The 17776-nt window shown below is 63.0% G+C and overlaps 1 protein-coding gene across 1 annotated transcript; it reads left to right on the top strand.

The window, feature by feature from the left end:
• The first annotated feature begins 9428 nt into the window (after positions 1-9428).
• Positions 9429-14757, top strand: RGS19 (regulator of G protein signaling 19). The gene is made up of 5 exons (XM_082491258.1): positions 9429-9527; positions 9687-9823; positions 12113-12187; positions 13302-13536; positions 14152-14757. Exons 2-5 carry the CDS (start codon positions 9723-9725, stop codon positions 14338-14340), a joined length of 600 nt encoding a protein of 199 aa, XP_082347384.1. The 5' UTR covers positions 9429-9527; positions 9687-9722; the 3' UTR covers positions 14341-14757.
• The last annotated feature ends 3019 nt before the right edge of the window (positions 14758-17776 follow it).

Genomic DNA, 17776 nt, shown 5'->3' with positions numbered 1-17776 from the left:
TCGTCCTGTGCAGCACAGGGAGGGGGACCTGCAGAAAGTCCCGAATCCTTATTGCCGCGGCCGTGCGACTGTAGGGTTACGCCGCAGCATTATTTGCGGCAAATAACTCCACCGGCCAGCTCTGCCCGCCGTGCCCACGAGTTTCAGGACACCCGTAACTTCTCACAGGGATTGGATGCCTTAAATGCCACTGTGCATGCGCTGCAGGAGCCGCTGGCCCCCTGCCTTGCTGTGGCCGTGCCAGTCCGTGAGCCATGGGGCGTCCCCTGCGCAGCCCCCCAGCCTGCCTGGCTGCTGCGTGGGACCTGGGGACAGGGGAACCGGCGGCTTTGGGGTAAAACTATAGTGAAGGCAAAATCCTGGCTCTTGGTGCATCCAGAGCACCGTGTAAAACAAGGGAGCAACCCCTGAGTTTTGATTGACCCTTGCCTTTCTGCGGAAGCACTCTCTGGGAGCACGGAGTGTTATTTGGTTTCTGTTATTTTTGGCTTGAAATCCACTGGGTTCCTTCTTCAGGGCAGACTGATGACAGGGACATCCCGCCTGTGATTCCCCCCCTCCCCGGCCACCGGGGTGGGCATGGAGCGTGATGCGCCAGCCCACCCCATCGGCTCCTCCGGGTCCATAGGACCTCAGCCGTCCTGGGTGAGTTTACCTGGAGAGACGGGGAGCGCTCTGCCTCTCGCCTGTCCTGCAAACCTCCTGCCTTTGGCTATTTCGTGAAAGCAGAGATGTAACCGGGGTGGTGTGTGTGCGTGCGTGTAGCAGCTACAGCAACAAACACAACAACAAAGTCCTTTGGGGTTCAGGTTTAACATTCATCTTAGACATGGAAAAAAGGGGGTTTCCTGACATCAGGAAAATGTATGGTAGGGTTTTATAACAAGCCACCCTTCCAGTTCTCTAACCGCTTGGAAACAGCCTCAGCCGACCTTTTGAGGGCTCTTTGCTCAGACTGGGAGACTCAGCTGGGTTTGGGGGCCCAGCTTTGCCACGCTCCAGACTTGCTTGTCAGCACTTGCCCACTCTGGAGGCAGAAACGCTGCGGAGGCTCCGGGGCAGCGACGGGACGGGCACAGGGGGAGCGGAGCCTGTGACATCCCCACACATGGCTGTGGCTCGGGGCACAGAGGACGTGCTGTGGGTGCGCTGGCAGCCCGCTCCCGGAGACGGATTTACTGCTGGCTCGGTATAGAGGGGGTCAGGGAGCCAGCAAAGGGGTTTGGGGTTAAGGGGTTGGGTTTTCCAATTGCTCCCTCTCCTGCAGGCATGAACCCAACCGGGGCTTAAGTAGTTTCCTCCAACAGAAGGCAAATGCCCAAGCAGCACTTCAGTGCAAAGGGCAGGAGAAGAGCAAACAGGTACATATTGGCATTAGCGGGCAGGAACCCCGGAAAAGGAAGGCAAAGCTTCAGGCTAGCCTTGGAAAGTGGGAAAAAACAAGGAAAGATGCCACTTGCCAGTCCAGTACAGGTTTCACCATGAGGAGAGAGCTCGCAAAGCGGATTTGGGGCGGGGGAAATGTATTGCCATGACAGCAGTGGCGGGTGAGCTGCTGTGTCCTCTGATGGTACAGCCGAGCCCTGCAGCATCCCGGGGGATGGGCAAAGGGCATCGCCGTGGCCTGTCACATCGGGGATCTCACTGAGATCCCCGGTGAGGGCCACTACCGCGATCTGAGCCCAGAATGCCTGCGATGGGCGTCTCCCCATGGCCGGGTTCCTGCTGGCCCGGCCGTCTCCCGGAGACCCGTCGGGGGGCAGCGTGCCCGGCCGGAGCGGGATGCAGCGGCTGCGGCTGCCTGGCACTGCCCTGGGGCTGGGGGCCACCTCTGTGGCACGGAGGCCACGCAGGGTGACAGCGCTTCCTTCCTCCCTGCACTGCCAGCTCCTCCCCGGGGATGGCCGAGCTGAACCCCGCTGTCTTTCTTCCCCTTTGGTCGGGTTTTAAATAACCGGCGCGGCTGGTCTCGGAGGACACGAGCTGCTCTGCTCGCAGAGCTCGCGGTTGCTTGTCACGGCTGGGGCAGGGCAGAGCATCGCTGCTGCCCCAGCACAAGTGAGGTGGTGGTGACCACAACACAGGGGTCACATATGTCCCTTGGGATGCTCCAGAGCTGGGACAGGGCATCAGGTCACCAAATCCCCCTTGTCCTGGGTATTTGCCCACAGGACAGTCTCCTGTGGGACTCGTGGAGTCCATTACTGTTACAATGTTGGACCAAAATTTGACGTGGGAGGAAGTTTTCTTACTGGTGCAAGCTAAAGCTCAGCTCTGCAAGCTCTGGTTCCAGGACCTGTGGTGGCATTGGGTCTGGGGCCGGGGGGATGTCCCAGCCCTGGGTGCTCACCAGCGAGGTGTGTCATCTGCCTGAAGCTAGACCCCAAAAGACATCCGTCAGGGCTGGCAGTGTGCAGGCAGTGGGGCCCACAGCTGCCCGGGTGAATAAACCGCGGTGTGCAAACGTCCCCAGGGCACAGCGTTTGGGGGGTGGTCCCCCTTGTCCCCAGCCATCATGCTGGCATGGCTCTGGCCCGGCCGGTCCCACCGCTGGTTGAGCCGGCTGCCGGGCTCAGCCCTGCCCTGACCACATCAATGCCGCGCGGGGCAGGAGAGCAGGGCCAGACCTGTCCTCGGCGCAGCCGGACCCACCTCCTGCCCGTGTCGGCGCAGGCTCCCAAACCTCCTCCCTGTGCCCGGCCAGCGGCTCCCGTGCTGGCGCGGGTCTGCGGGTGCAGCCGGCAGGGTTTGGTCTGGTGCCGGGGCTGGGGAGAAAGTCGCCCCCCGTCCGTGTCGGGGAGCACTCGGAGCCGCGGTAAGCGACCCCTTTGATCCAGCGTTTCCCTGTGGTGCACGGTCACTCCTTTGCATCCCGATCCAGGGTTGATTCTCTGTCTGGTTCCTCATGTTTTCAGAAAGGGCAGTTTCTTGTCTTCTTATCCTTGGTCCTCCTATCCCCCAAATTAGCACTGATGCCCTCTCCTCTGCCCCGTGGTCCCCAGGGGGACACGGTGCTGCCCGCACTGGCGTGTGCTGGGATGGGGCTGAGCGGTCCCAGCGTGGGCGAGGAGCACCCTGCCACCCACCCGGCTCCGCTCTCACCCCAGCCGTGCCGAAGCCGTATCCCACCCTTTCCTCTTCCCTTTCCTCCTCTCAGCTGCCAGGCTCCGTCCATGCGGTTTAGCCCCTGCTGAGTATTGATTACCTTGATCTCCCTTCTCCTTTCGCATGGATCATTACCAAATGCTTAATAGGAGTCTGCCTTAACAACGCCGCGATACCTCTACTAATAGAAACATAATTGTCAGGGCTTGCCTTATTAAATCCCCCAGCTGATTGTCGCGGGTGCTATTTTTACTCTATGAAATAATTAACTGCGTTTCAATGCAAGAGCCGGGGCCGGAGGGGCAGGTGCCAGCGGTGCTGTGCCCATCGTGCCACCCGGTAGCCCGCGGTGGCCATCTCGGCCGTGGCAGCCCTGCTCGCAGGTCTGCTCGCCTCTTTCCAGCAGGTGCTGGAGAGAGGTTCGTGTGGTTCTTTCGGGAGGGCTGGCGGTAGGATTTGGCTTGGAGGATGCTCAGTGCAGAAATACACCCCAGCTACAGGCGAGGAGAGGGGCAGGGAGCAGAGGAGATGGCCGGCGCAGAGAAGGTCCCCGGCATCGTCCTCATCCTGGCAGGAGAGGTGCCCACAGGGCTGTCAGCCCTCAGGGTGTGAAGGACCGGGGAGGTGTTGGGACACGCTGGAGCATCTCCCGGTTCCCATTGCCAGGACCTGCCTTTCCAGTCTCAGGGGACGGCAGAAAAATCACTGCCGGCCAGAGGAGCTCCCCAAAAGGCATCCACTTGCCGCCGCCTCTGCCACCACGTGCGCGGGCACATCTGCCGGCGTTATCAGCAACACGCGCTCGGCGGGGCGGCGGGGAGGCGGCGGGGGCGCAGCCACGTGAGCATCACCGTCCCCTCGTCCCGACGGGACCTCGGTGCTGGTAACATCGGGGTCAGCCCAGCGCCGTCCCCACGGAGCAGGGGAGGGGGGGGCTCGAGCCTCACCTCTTGAGTCTTTTTTGAATAGGTTGCTAAAGAGGAGGGGAAAAAGCCGGGTCTAAAAATAGCTCCCAAAACTTCCTGTGCCACAGGCAGGTGGCTGGGGCAGGCTGCGGGGGCGGGCGGCAGCTGTGGGGCTTGGCGGCAGCGCCTGCCCACGGGGTAACCCCGGCGGAGGGGGGTCTAGGGGGGTGCCGGCCCCCCATCGCCCGCCCAGGTTGCCTGCGGGGTTGGCCCACGTCTGGTTGCACTCGGTGGCTGGTTTCAGCCAAATTTGGCAGAGGCCGGAGGTGCTGGGTCCCTCCTGGGAGAAGGTGGGGAAGCTGCAGGCTGGGCTCAGCCCTTATTAGACACTGGAGAATCCAGCAGCAGCATGCGGGCAGTTGGGGCTGCCGCGCTCTGCTCGCGCTGATCCAGCATGGCCGGTCCCGCGGGTGACGGGTGTTTTGCAGCTCCTCCGAGGTATGGAGAGGGGCCGGATCCGGCGCTGCTGCCCACCGAGGCATTGCTGGCGTGCAGCGGGGGCTCAGCCGTGCCGGCAGCTTTCCCGGGGACCGGGAGGGGATTGTGCATTGCCCCTCCTGGAGCGATCCCTGCGGCGATCCCTCCTGGTTTTGACCCATAAAATACGAAGGGAAGGTCCCTCCTGGGGTGGAGAGCTCATACCAGGGCTGGAGGCGGCCGGAGAATAAAAATATCCTCTCTGCCAGTGGGTGCCCCGATGCCGGCGAGGAGGGGGTACCTGGGGCTCCCCCCGTGGGAGCGTGGCCGCATCCTGGCAGCCCCCGGCTCTCGGAGCTGGCCCTGCCCGGTGTCGGCAAAGGGAATCCTGGAAAACCATCTGGAAAATAAATGAAGTTCGGGTGACCAGAGAAACAGAGCCCCGCTGAGCCCCGCTGAGCGCAGCAGCGGTGGTGCGGTGGGCGCGGGCAGAAGAAGGGGCTGCCGAAGCGGGGGGTGACTTTTGGGTGATGGGGGGGTTTCCATGCGGATGGGGTGAGGTTGGGGATGGTGGCGCCGCCGCCGCGTTGGTTTCTGGGTGCCGGGGTATGCGGTGTTGGGAAGAGAGGAGATAACAGCTCGGCATCCCCGGGGAAGGCGAGGGAAGCGGCTGCCCCGAGCGGGGCGCTGGGCCGGGCTGATAACGGGCACGTGCCATGGCCGGGAGCCTGGCACAGCCCCATGGCCCCGGGGGAGCGTGCAGGGGGTGCCGGCGTCCCCCCCTCACCCTCTTTCTCCCCTTTTCTCCCCTTTTCCACCTGCGGCGAGCCCGCACGAGCGAGGGGGCAGCCGCCGGTAGAGACCACAAACTGGTTTCGGTCGCTGGTGTGGTGCTGGGGCCGGAGCCCTCTCTGCCCGCAGCGCTGCCGATGGCAAATTTAATCAAAGAAACGGAGGTTGGGCATCTGATTTCTCTCTCTCTCTTCTTTTTTTTTTTGGGGGGGGGTTGTTGTTTTTCTTTTTCTGAAGAGGTTTTTTCCCTCTTCAGAAACCCAACCAACTTTGTTTGTGAGTCACTCTTGGCCGGGGGAACCGGGCTGCGCTCTGCGTGGCAGGCGGGCTGGCACATCCCCGCCTCGCAGGGACGATGCTGCGCGGCGGGAGGCTCTGACTCAGCCCACCCGCGGCCACCGGTCCCCTTCCCTCACTGCCCACCTCGCTGCCGGCGTCCTCGCCCCACGGCCAGTGCCGGAGCCCCCGGGGCTACCTGGGGCACTGTGGCGGAAAGCCACCGTCCCTTTGAAACAGCCTTGGCTGGGTGCCGGGGACCACTTTGGGGATGTATCCTGTCCATCGCTCCGCGGGGCAGCCGCGCTGGCCTCTTCCTTGGCCACGGGGCTGTTCCAGCACCGGTGTGCCCAGGCTGGCTCTGAGATGCCGGGCTGCAGCCGGCGCGGCAGCGGGAGCCCACGCCAGCCGGGGAGCCCACGCTCGGCTGCTCTCGTGCCGCTGGATCCGGCCGAGGGGTGGGAAGCGGGAACACCATCCAGCTCGGCCGCCGGTGGGACTCGCTCTGCCCCATTCCTGCCCCGTCGCGGCGGCCGGCCCCGCGGTGGAGCGGCAAAGGAGAGCAGCCGGGCCCTGCCGGGGCTTTCCCAAAAAAGGTCTGAACTCTTCGGTTGAGTTTGCCACTTCCCTTACCACTCCCTTTCCTGTGAGAGGATGTGTTCGGCCGCTTTTCTTTTCTCTTTCTGTCTTCTTTTCTCTCCCATCTCCCTGCCCTCAGACCTGGTGATCCTGGCGATGCCGTGCACCCCCTGAGCCGGCTGGGGTCACCCTGGCCGGCACCCGCCGCCGCCGCCGCGATGGCCGGGCTGCAGGTACGGACACACCGCCGGCGGCTCCCCCCGTGGCCCCCAGGTCATCCTCCCAGCCACGGCACGGGGTCGGCTGGGCACGCCGGGGGCTCGGCACGGCACGGGCTGTGCCGGGGGTGCCGCCACACCGGGGTGGGCACTGGTTTGTTCCCCACTCTGCAGAGGTGGGGGTGGCCGGAGGGGGATGCTCGGGGCACCATCCCTGGCCAGGGCGCTTGGGGAAGGTGGGGTGCGGGAAGGGGTGTCACCCCTATTGCCAGTATTTGCCACCACCGTGGCTTTACCCGCACTGGCACCCCGATGCCACGGCTCCCGGTGGCACAGGGCGATTTTTGGCGCCTGCGCTGCCCGGGGCGAGCAGAGCACAGGGCGCTTCGTGTGCGGCTACGTGGGACGGGGCTGAGCCAACACCCCGGCGAGGAGTGAGGTGGAAGGGAAGGTTTCCCTTCAAAAGCCATTTTGGGGAGCGCTTGTCACGTCTGGCTGTGTGTGTGGGGGGGTCCCCTCTCCGTTTGGGGAGAGGATGGGGCGGTGCCAGGCTCGGTGGGGACGTCACGGGCGCGTGAGCTGGCACGGCCCGGGGACACCCAGCACACGGGGGACTCCCAGTCCGGGTGCTGCAGCCACCGGGCAGCGATGGCAAAGGCTCACGGGGGGGCTTGGGGAGCTCACGGGGTTGGGGCGAGGGCGGCTTTTGGGGCGTCTCTTCTCTCTGCTGGGGAAATGTCCCCATTTTGTCATCCTTCCTCTTTTCACAGCGTCGTGCGCGCACCCTCTCCTTCCCTCCGGCGCTCGTAGGCTCCGTCGCCCGCCGGAGCTTCCTTATCCGCCAGAAACGGCCCCTCCGCACGCGGCCCCCGCCGGCACGGTGGGGTGGGCGGCTACCGGGGCCTTAAGGGGTGCACAGGGCGGGGAAAATCCAGAGCACCCCGGAGTTGCCTTTCGGTGCCAGTCTATAGCGTGCCGGCGTTGCCTTTTGATGCCCATCAGGAGCGCACCGGCGTTGCCTTTCCGTGCAAATCCAGAGCGCGCTGGCATTGATTTTTGGTGCAAATCCAGAGCACACCGGCATTGCCTTTGGGTGCCATGGGCCAGGGGGGACCTTTGCAGCCCCACACCTCCCTGTCCCCCTTGGCGCAGCCCACGCAGCCGAGGTGTCCCCGGGTGGGTGCCGCAGCACCCGGGATGGGCAGCGAGCTGATCCTGCCTCCTTGCGGGACACCCCGCAGGTCTGGGGACGGGGTGCTCCTCGCTGGGGGACGCTGCTCCATCCCGCTGCCTCTCCGGGGTGTTTTGGCTCAGCCACTTTGCGGGTCTGCTCTGGCTAAAGTCGAGCACCAGCTGCGGGAGCGAAGTGCCTGGGAGTCCTCCCGGAGTGATGCCACGCGCTGTCCGCACGTCCCCGTCCCTTGGCCACCCCTCATCCGCCCGCTCTGCACCCCGGGACTGCAGCAGAGGTGGGGGGCTGCCTTCCCTTCGGGGCGGGCTGGGTGGAAGCAGGGTTTTCCCGGCCTTCAGGTTTTCCTCCTGCTCGCCCCGTTCCCACGCGGCCTCATCACCTCTTGCTGCAATTAGTGCCGCAGCCCCGCTGGGAGCCGTGCCCGCAGCCCGGGGGCCGCCATCCCCCCCCCTCTGCCCCCAGCAGCGCCAGGCGCGGCAGCGTGGCCGTGGCACCGTGGGGCAGGTGGGCTTGGCACCGGGATGGCACCGCGGGCGGACAAGGGGAAGAGCGGCCGCCGGGGATGGGAGAAGATGTTCGGTGCGGGGGAAGCAACGGAAAGGGAAAAAAACGGGGGGTTAAACGGGCCTGAGGGCAGCACGGTGAGAGAGGGAGCGGAGCACGCTGCTGAGCCGGGTGACAAGGTCACAGCCGTCCTGCCAGCACTCAGGGCTATAAATAGGGACAATTGGGAGCAAAACAGACTCTCTCCTTTCTCGTTCCTGCGGGAGCGATGGGAGCCAGCGGGAGGGTTTGCAAGGGCCCAGGCGAGGAGCTCACGTGAAGCACTGCCGGGCAATGGCTGTGCCGGGGTTGGCGGGGGGGCTGCACCCGCTGGGGCGGCCGCGGGGCTGGGGGGGACTCTGGGGACAGCCTTGTCCCCAGCTGGGACCCGCACCCGGACTCCATCCCCCTCGGTGAGTCTGTGGGGGACTCAAACCCGAAGTGATGAGACCTGGGGCAGCTCGAGACGGGGATGCTGAGGCTGAGGCGGCCGGGGGGTCTCCCTGTCCGCTGCCCCCCCTCCTGTTCCTTCCTTCTGGCAGAGGAAGGACGGTGATTGCTGCCCGCCGCCCGTGGCGGGGCACACGAGGCAGAGCCCGGCCGTAGCCGCATCCTTACCACCGCCCCGCACCGAGGTGGGCGCTGAGCCCCGACACCGCTCCTGCCCAGCAGCATCCCTGCTCCGGGCTGAGCCGGGATGTGCAGGCAGGGACAGGCATGGACAGGCATGGACAGGCAGGGACAGGCAGACCTGTGGGCACAGGGGGACCGTTCAGCAGCGACCATGCAGAGCACCAGACTCAGCCAAACGCTTGGCACGGGGCAAGTTTTGGTTTAGTGCTGGGAGCTGTGAAAACTCCCCCCTCCCCATTTCCTTCCACTCACATGATGCCGTGGAGCGGCTCCGACTTCCCCATCCCGGGGCTGAACACGCTACGGGGGGGTCCGGCTGCGCTTCCCCATGGCACTGGGTATCCCCTGCGGTGCACGAGGGTGGCGCTGAGCCCCTCACCCTGTCCAGCCCCGCTGCTGCCTGTGGGGCTCCGCAGCACTGACAAAGCATGGGAGGGGGTCCCGGGCAAAGCGTGGAGCTGGCAGAGCATCTGCCGCTGTGTCTCCCCTCCTCTTTTCCTTCTCAATTCCTTTTCTTGCACGCTTTCTGTCCGCCTGCCATGCCCCAGCTTGCCGCCTGCAAAGGGTTTTCCCCGTCACGGAGCAGCCCCCCCTGAGCCGCTCAAAGCCAGAGGGGGGTCCCTCTGCGAAGGTAACATGGTGCCACTTCTCTCCTTCCCCACAGGTTCCATCCAGGAGGCGGCAGGGACATTAGCCGGGGGGTCCCGGCGGCACGGCTCACCCGCGGGCTGGGGGGAGCGGAGAGCAGCAGAAGAACCCCCAAAGCACGACCCAACCCCGTCCACCGTGTATGAGGCTGGGACGCAGGTGAGGGGGTGACCAGCAAGCCAGTGAGCGGGAGCCAAAAAGAAATCACAGCAAGTCACTGCACAGGGGTGTTCCCCTCATTTACCTCCGGGTTCTTGCATGTGGAGGGGATCATCATCGGCAGCTCGCTGACCCGCTCCCTGCCCTCCTGCCTTTCAGTACGCAGGACCCGCGTCCGCAGAGACACCCCTTCCGATGTCCCGGCATGAGACTTCTCCGACAACGGTGCAACCCGCCAGCAACCACCGCCCCAATGCCTGCTGCTTCTGCTGGTGCTGCTGCTGCAGTTGCTCATGGTACGTCCCACCGCCCGCCCCGGCCCAAGGCTCCCGCGGGGCCAGAGAGCATCACCCGCCTGCCTCGTCGTCCGACATGCCCCTGCGGAGGGGAGATCACAGAATGGTTTGGGTTGGAAGGGACCTTAAAGATCATCTCGTTCCACCCCCTGCCCCAGGCAGGGACACCTCCCCCCAGCCCAGGTTGCTCCAAGCCCCGTCCAACCTGGCCTTGAACACCTCCAGGGATGGGGCACCCACAGCTTCTCTGGACAACCTGGGGCTCACCACCCTCACAGGAAAGAATTTCTTCCTAATATCTATCCTAAGTCTCCCCTCTTTCAGTTTAAAACCATTTCCCCTCGTCCTATGGCTCCACTCCCTGATCAAGAGTCCCTCCCCAGCTCTTCTGTAGCCCCTTTCGGGACTGGAAGGGGCTCTAAGGTCTCCCCGGAGCCTTCTCTTCTCCAGGCTGAACACCCCCAACTCTCCCAGCCTGTCCTCCCAGCAGAGGGACTCCAGCCCTCGGAGCATCTCCAGGGCCCCCTCTGGCCCCGCTCCGACAGGTCCATGTCCTTCTGATGCCGGGGGCCCCGGGGCTGGAGGCAGCACTGCAGGGGGGTCTCACCACAGCAGAGTAGAGGGGCAGAATCCCCCCCCTCGCCCTGTTGGCCACACTTCTGATGCAGCGCAGGGTACGGTTGGCCTTCTGGGCTGCGATCGCACATTGCTGCAAGGGCTGCCCATGTGTCGCTGCTCCTCCGCGCAGCACCGAGCGCTTGGGCACAGCTGCTGCCCAAAGCAGGCGCCCGGGTTCAAGGGAGATGTGCTCCTGCGGCAGCCCCCATCCCCGGGTGCTCTGCAACTCCTGCCCGTCAGCCAAATCTTTTATAACACATAGAGCAGAAAGCAGCACCGGGAACCTCCCTCTGGCTCTCCTGGGGCTGGACACCCCCGGCCGGGCTGTGCGGGGGAAGCTGCAGGCAGCACCAGCGGCGCAGCGCGGTGCTCAACCCTGGGCACCCGGGCAGCGCAGCGAGGCCGGGCAGCGGGACCCCTGGGCACAGCGCTGTGCAGGCAGGAGGGTTTTGCTGCCTGTTTCAGGCAGGGCAGGGCAGGAGGAAAGCTGGGTTTCCCTGCCCAGCGTCACCGGTACCCTGTGCGAGGTGGTGGCCCTCCCCTGTGGGAGCGCTGCCAGGCGGCTCTGCCCTGGAGCAGCGGGTGCAGAGTCCATCCCTGACCTCCCAGCGCTGCCCAAAGCCAAGGACAGAACCAGCCGCTTGCCTGTGGCTGCATCTCCCGTCCATCTCCTGAGGATCCCCAGATCCTTATTCTCTGGATAGTCCCGATTTTGGAGAGCCTGTCTGCTGTCCTCCATCCTCAGCATCAGCCCACTCGGAGACTGCTGATGCCTTCAGGCTTTGCAGCAGCTTTGGGCTTCACAGCCACCGGCAATGCCGAGCTTGGAGGAGCAACCAGCCCTGGAGCTGAGCCCACAGTGCATCCCCAGCACCGACGGCAGCCTCATGCAGGCCCACGGTGCATCCCCAGCACTGATGCGCCCGCCCCGTGCAACCCTCCGCTGTGTCCTTGGGGCCACATCGCGCCCGATCCCCTCTCCTTTCCTTATATTCGCAAGGCAGCGATCAGCTCCCCTCGCAGCCTGCCCTGAGCATCTTCCTCCCGGGCGCGTGGCTCGGGGGCGTTCGGCTGTGGGCAGTGTGACCCTTCCCTGGGTCCCTCCTCCGTCTCTGCCAGAGCCCCTGAGCACAGACAGAGGGACAGAGATCCCTCCTGTATGCCACGGCCGGAGCAGGGAGGTGCCCGCGGCTTCGCCCGCCCGCTGCCGGGGGAGAAGTTTGCACATGTAATCTTGTGCGAGCGGCGAGGGACGGTGTCGCAAGCAGGAAGCGCTGCGGTTGGTGCCGGGTGCCGAAATTCAAGGGCCCGAGGGAAGTTGGCTGGAGGCTGCTCTCCCCTTGTGCTGCTGGTACCCCCCCGGGGGCAAAGGATAAGGGGGGACGGGGGGACACCGGCACCCCTGAGCCCTGGTGCCGCCATCCTGCACTCAGCCTCCGGGCTGGAGCGGTGCTGGGGTGTCCTGGGGGCGCAGGGTCCGGCCCTTTGCGTTTCTCCATCTCCACCGGCTTCCTGAGTGAGCCATGGCCATCGCCGTCACCGGCTGGAGATGTGTGCGCAGGGGCCAAGCGCACCGCGGTGCTGAGCCCCGACAGCCACAGCCCTGTGCCCTGCAGTGGGGGTCCGGGGGCGTCCCCAACGCCCCTGACTACCTTTCCATCTCCCCGTTAGGAACGAGGACCGGGAGCGAGCGTGGAGGGCATCCCGGGAGACCAAACTGGAGACCATCCCAAACTGTGAAGCGTGGTGAGTGCCAGGGGCAGCGCCGCGGGGGCAGGAGGTGGGGGGAGCTGGCACGGCACGGCACGACATGGCATGGCACGGTATGGCACAGTCCCCGCTGCCACCCTCCGTGGCACCCAGCTCCGCATCCCGCCCGCTGGTGCACACACGGGGAGCGGGGTCGGGGCGCCAGGATTCGGGGGGGGTCCTGGTGGTGGTTCCAGTGGCGTGTCCCCGGTTCCCACCAAGAAACGGGGAGCCCGGAGCCATGGGGTGCAGCCCCCTGTGGTTCTGGCCCTTGGGCCCCTGGCGAAGGGAAACTGAGGCACACAGGAACCTCAGCAGCTTTCAGGCCGCGTCCCAAGGACAGAGCCTCATCCCGCCCTTTAGACCCGCTGCCGAGAGCACCTTACAGCCACGGGGAGAGGAGGGCACAGGCCGTTCCCGGGGGCGCTCAGCACTGCAAAAGAAGCGGAGGCAGCAGCAGTGTAAATGTACTGCGGGACACGGTGTATTTACCCGCAGGGAGGAGCAGGACGGGCAGGCACCGTGCTCCAGGGATGCTCTGCACCGAGCACCCGCTCCCCGGGGGCCGAGCGCGCCCCCCGCAGACAGCCCATCCGTGGGCGCTCTGGGCAGCACCTGGCACAGCAGGGTTAGGGGTCAGACGTGCTAATTAGCCACTGATAATGAGTGCTCCTGCCCTGCTTTAGCAGGTAATGAGTGCTTTCTGGGGAGGAGGCTCTCTCCCCCGGCTGTGAGGAATGACGGACCGATGTCGGTCTCTCCCTGGCTGGCTCGGAGCTGCCGCTTTTACTCCCTTTTGGGTCTGGGCAAAGCCCACACCAAAATACATCCCAGCTTGGGAAATTCAGCTGAACCCAAGCCCGCGCTCCAGCGCAGTGGAGCAGAGCCGGGACAGACCCTGTGAGCCACCGCCGAAAGCCTCCGTGATAACCAGAGCCTGGAACGGCTTCGGCATGAGCACGGGGGATGTGTTCGGGCACGGGTCCCTCTGGGACGGGACCAGGGATGAGCAGGGATGAGCCGTGTCGGGAGGGACACAGCGGGAAACTCCACAGCCCTCCCGGGCTGACGGTAACGTTGTCCCCTTGCCTTCCCCACGGGGATCCCGCAGCACCAAACCCACCCCGGAGGAGGTGCGGGGTTGGGCACAGTCCTTCGACAAGCTGATGAAGAGCCCGGCGGGTCGCAACGTCTTCCGGGAGTTCTTGCGGACTGAGTACAGCGAGGAGAACATGCTCTTCTGGCTGGCGTGCGAGGAGCTCAAAAACGAGTGCAACAAGCACACCATCGACGAGAAGGCCAGGATGATCTACGAGGACTACATCTCCATCCTCTCGCCCAAGGAGGTACGCGGCAGAGCCCCTTCTGCGGCTCTTGAGGGGTGGGTTTGGGCAAAAAATGGGGGGTAGGGGGGTATTCCTTAGGGAAAGGGCTCTGCCCCGGCTACTGCTGCAGCCCTGCGGCAATTTGGCGATGAGGGCGGGTGGTTGGGGATGAGTTTGGCAGGGTGATGGGTTTGCTTGGTGCTTGTGGATGGCAGTGGGGAGGATATCCCCGGCTCCCCCCTGCCCCAGGACTCCCGGGACGCGGCCGGCGGCGGGACCAGGGGTCGGGTTGTGCTGCGGGGCCGAAACCTCAGGAGGGCACCAGCGGGCCGAGGAGATGCCGCATCCCACAGCTCAGAGCATCCCCAGGGTGGGAACACCCCGAACCACCTCCCTGTGCCCAGCAAGGGGACACGGGGAGGACCCGGAGACCTCCCTGCAACTCTCCCCAAAAATCCCAAAACCCCAAGGCTCCGGTGTGAATACACCCCGGGGTGGAGCACGCCGAGGGCTCCCCGTGGTGCTCCCGCATCGATACCCACTTTCCCGCGAGAGCTGGCACAGGGGTGGGTGCCGGGGCTGGGGGCATGGCACCGGGGGTCCCTCAACCCCCTCAATTTCTCTCCCTGCCCCCAGGTGAGCCTGGACTCGCGGGTGCGGGAGGTCATCAATCGGAAGATGCAGGAGCCGTCCTCGCACACCTTCGACGACGCGCAGCTCCAGATCTACACGCTCATGCACAGAGACTCCTACCCTCGCTTCCTGAACTCTGCCATATACAAATCGCTGCTCCAGAGCGTCTCCCGCTCCTCCTCGGAGTCCTAAGGGCACCCGCCGGCCGCGGGGATGTCGGCAGGGATGCAGTGGCCGTTGGGGGCTCGGTGCGTCCTCCCCTCCTGCCGCCCTCCCTGCCAGCCCCCCCCCAAAAAAAGTTTTTAGCTTTTTACCTATGAACCGTCACCCCGGTTTCTGGGCCGCCCTCCAGGACTGTCCCCGGGGCTGGTGCCACCGCGGCCGCGCAGCCCGGGCTGGCTCGTACTACTGAACCCCTGTCCCGTCCCCGCCGCTGGCCGGAGCGAGCCGGGGAAGCTCACAGGAGCGCGTGGGAGAGCGGCCGGGGCCCGGCTCCCCCTCCCCGGCTCTACCCGCACCCCATTTTGAAGAGGTCACTTTATCCCTTCTCCGCCACACCTGGGGACGTGGCACGTCCCCGTTTCCCTGAGACCCAGTTGGGGACTGGGTTGGGGGGTTTTTTTGGGGTGGGGGGGAGGTTGGATGTTGGTTTTTTTGGGTTTGGTTTTTTTTTTTTTTTACTTTTTATTTTAAATGCTTGTTTTGTTGGCTTTTACTGGGGGACTCGAGGGCCGGGAGGGGGGTTTGACAAGCGTCTCTGTACATATAAAATCTTGTCAGGTTTACATCGCTCCGTCTGTTTGAAGTGGCCCATGGGGCGGGGGGACGGTGCTGCAGCCCCATTTGCATTCCTGGTGGATGCGGGGGGCAGCACTGGGGCCGGATGGAGCAGAAGGCAGGCAGCCCCCCACCCAGAGCCTCAGCCCCCCACCTCTGAAGCTGCCTGAGGGGCTGTGGAGGGGCCAGAAGGGACAGTGGGGCCACAAGGAGGTGCTTGGAGGGTGGGCAGGGGGTACCCTGCAGCTGCCTCCTCCACCAGTCCCCATCACACCACTCCAGCCCTGGGACACCACACACTTGTCGCCTCAACACCAGAGCATCCCGCACCCTCGGTTCACAGACCTCAAGGAAGGGGAAAACACATGTGGACCGTGCAGGTATTATTTTCCCTCCTGCAGAAACCCGCAGGCAGCAGGACCGCCGAAAGCAAAGGCTCCTGGCTGGCCCATGCCTGCCCCACCATCGGGGAGAAGCTCAGGGGTCTTCCCTGGTCCCTCGGGAGCAGCTTGGCACCAGGCAGACAGGGCTCCATGCAGGATGGGAAACATCAGAGGGAAGATATGCATTGTCTGTGTGGTTTTGTATGGCACGAGGAATGGTTTACTGGAACCCTGGCACCCAGAATCAAAACATTTCTGTCCTCCACGGTGAAGCGAAGCACACACGGGGGTCCTGCCACCCGGCTCAGCCCCGCTGCAGAAAACCAACGCTCATCTTTGCTTTTCCTGACCCAGAACAGCCCATGGTTTCCTATTTATCAACCCCTTCCCCTCCTTTTTCTCTCTTCATCCCTTTCAAAAAAAAAAAAGAGCAAGCACTGGTTCTTTTTTTATGTAAGATTTTTTTTTTTAAACAAGCAAACAAAAAATTCTCTCAGCTTCTTTTTTTGTTTCCTTCCTAGCGGCACAACTGCATGGAAATTCATGTCAGTAAATTTAGTTTTGTTTGCCAAGCTGGAAATACACTTCAAGAAAATGTATTTTTGAGAGAGACCAGAGATAGTTCGTTTGTTGAGGAATGGCAGTATTGTTATTAGTTGGTTGTTACTGGCAGGTTTTCCCCTGGCAAGGGCCGAGCCTGCACCACAGCAGCATCCCCACCCTGCACCGGGGAGGCTTTCGTTCTGGGTGCTCAGTTTGCTCTGAGTAAAGGAACTCTCTCATGTGGCCTTACGCGGGGTTGGGAGGCTGAGCATCCCTGAAGCCGTTCCAGAGAGCAGCAGGCGGGTCAGAACCTCTCTGCACACTGTGAAGGTCTCAGCCCAGGGAAGACCCCACTGCCACTGGATAATCTAGTGCATTGTTCCCAATCCTCACACTTTTACACACCTTATAAGAGCTGTCTTGGAAGTACAGCTTCACTTTATGGAATAGCTTTCCCCTCACTGGCTCTCCTTGGTGATATCCCAGAAAGCTGCACACACAATGGCCCAAATATGGTACTTTTCTCTTGCTTTGAGGGGCTCCTCCTGCTTGGGACTCTCCATACCTCGTTCAGGATTGTCAGCAAGCTGCACCCAAACTCAAGCCTCCTCCGTACAGTAACACAAGAAGAAAGGCAACAGAAGCGGTTCTTAGCTGGCTCCTGCGCACGAGGCAGCTTAGGTTCCAGATCCTGAAGGTTTTTTTGAGCATGACTGCAAGGACACTGTTCCCTCCCAAGCCTGGCTCAAATAATCCCATTTGCCACAAGACTCGTGAGGCTGAAACAAGTTGTCAGCATCTTCAAATCTTTTCCTTCTTGGGAGACTTGGCTGCACCCCATAAAGTGAAAGCCCTGAGCAAAGGATCCTGTTGGGATTCCTGCCTCCGGAGGAGCAGAGCCCTCAGAGGGGCTGCAAGCACATTTCCTATTGCTTTCATGTGGCCGCTTACTCCTCTCTAAACATCTCCAAGGTCTCTGTTGAGTGTCTGCTGTCTGGCATGCTGAAAAGCCAGTGGAAATACTTGTTTTTCACTCTGGAAGAGGGGAGCGATGCCATAGGAGATGTGACTGCAAATGCTCCTGCAGTGCTTGTCAGCGCAAGAGCTGCAGTGCCGAGGACTGCTCCCGAGCTCAGAGGAGTTACTGGGGTCCCCTAAATGCTGTGACACCCCAGTTAAAGGCTAGGAAAAGGGATTCTAAGTCTCAGGCTCAAAGCTGTTGCAAGGACAGAACTTCCCCACCAGGTTCTGGTTACTCCTCAGAATTAGCCCGATCCCACAGGTCCCCTTCACAGGGTCACATTGGCAGATGTGGCAACTGAGGCTTGCTCTGCGTCTAGCTCCTTTATCTCACCCCTTCCAAGCACGAGCTCCAAGCTCACTTCAAACCTCATCCCTTTCTAGAGCTAAGTGCTAACAGCTCCCACCAATAGCTGTAATCCCTACCTCCCCCAAGTCCAAGCCTCTGGAAATTTTCCTGTGTTCGCAGTATTTCCCCTCCTCCCGAGCCTCTCTAGCAAGTCCCCCTGAAAATTCAGGTTGCCTTTCAGCCATCAAGCTAAGAGCAGAGCATACACAAAGTCCCAGGAAACCACCTGGGACGCCCAGTTAACAGTTCCACTGGATTCCCTCCACCTCCTTTATTGACAGCTTCTCCCTGTATCAAGATTAACTTCACCTGGGCCTACCACACCTTCTTCCCTGTTCTGCTCCCCCTAATCAACCATTTGGGTTGGTTTTTTGTGGCTGGCATCACCTTGCTTTCAGCCTTTTACAGGCTGGGTGGCATTCTCATAATCATAGAATGGTTTGGGTTGGAAGGGACCTTGAAGATCATCGAGTTCCAAACCCCCTGCCCTGGGGGGGGATACCTCCCCCCAGCCCAGGTTGCTCCAAGCCCCATCCAACCTGGCCTTGAACACCTC

This window comes from Vanellus vanellus, assembly GCF_965231255.1.
Source record: "Vanellus vanellus genome assembly, chromosome: 15".
Lineage (NCBI taxonomy): Eukaryota > Metazoa > Chordata > Aves > Charadriiformes > Charadriidae > Vanellus > Vanellus vanellus.
This window is presented reverse-complemented; position numbering and strand designations above follow the sequence as displayed.

Coding starts and splice junctions, on each gene's coding strand:
- RGS19 (XM_082491258.1), top strand. CDS start 9,723: ATGTCCCGGCATGAGACTTCTCCGACAACGGTGCAACCCGCCAGCAAC. Junction 9,824..12,112: donor TGCTGCTGCAGTTGCTCATG/GTACGTCCCACC, acceptor TCTCCCCGTTAG/GAACGAGGACCGGGAGCGAG. Junction 13,537..14,151: donor CCATCCTCTCGCCCAAGGAG/GTACGCGGCAGA, acceptor CCCTGCCCCCAG/GTGAGCCTGGACTCGCGGGT.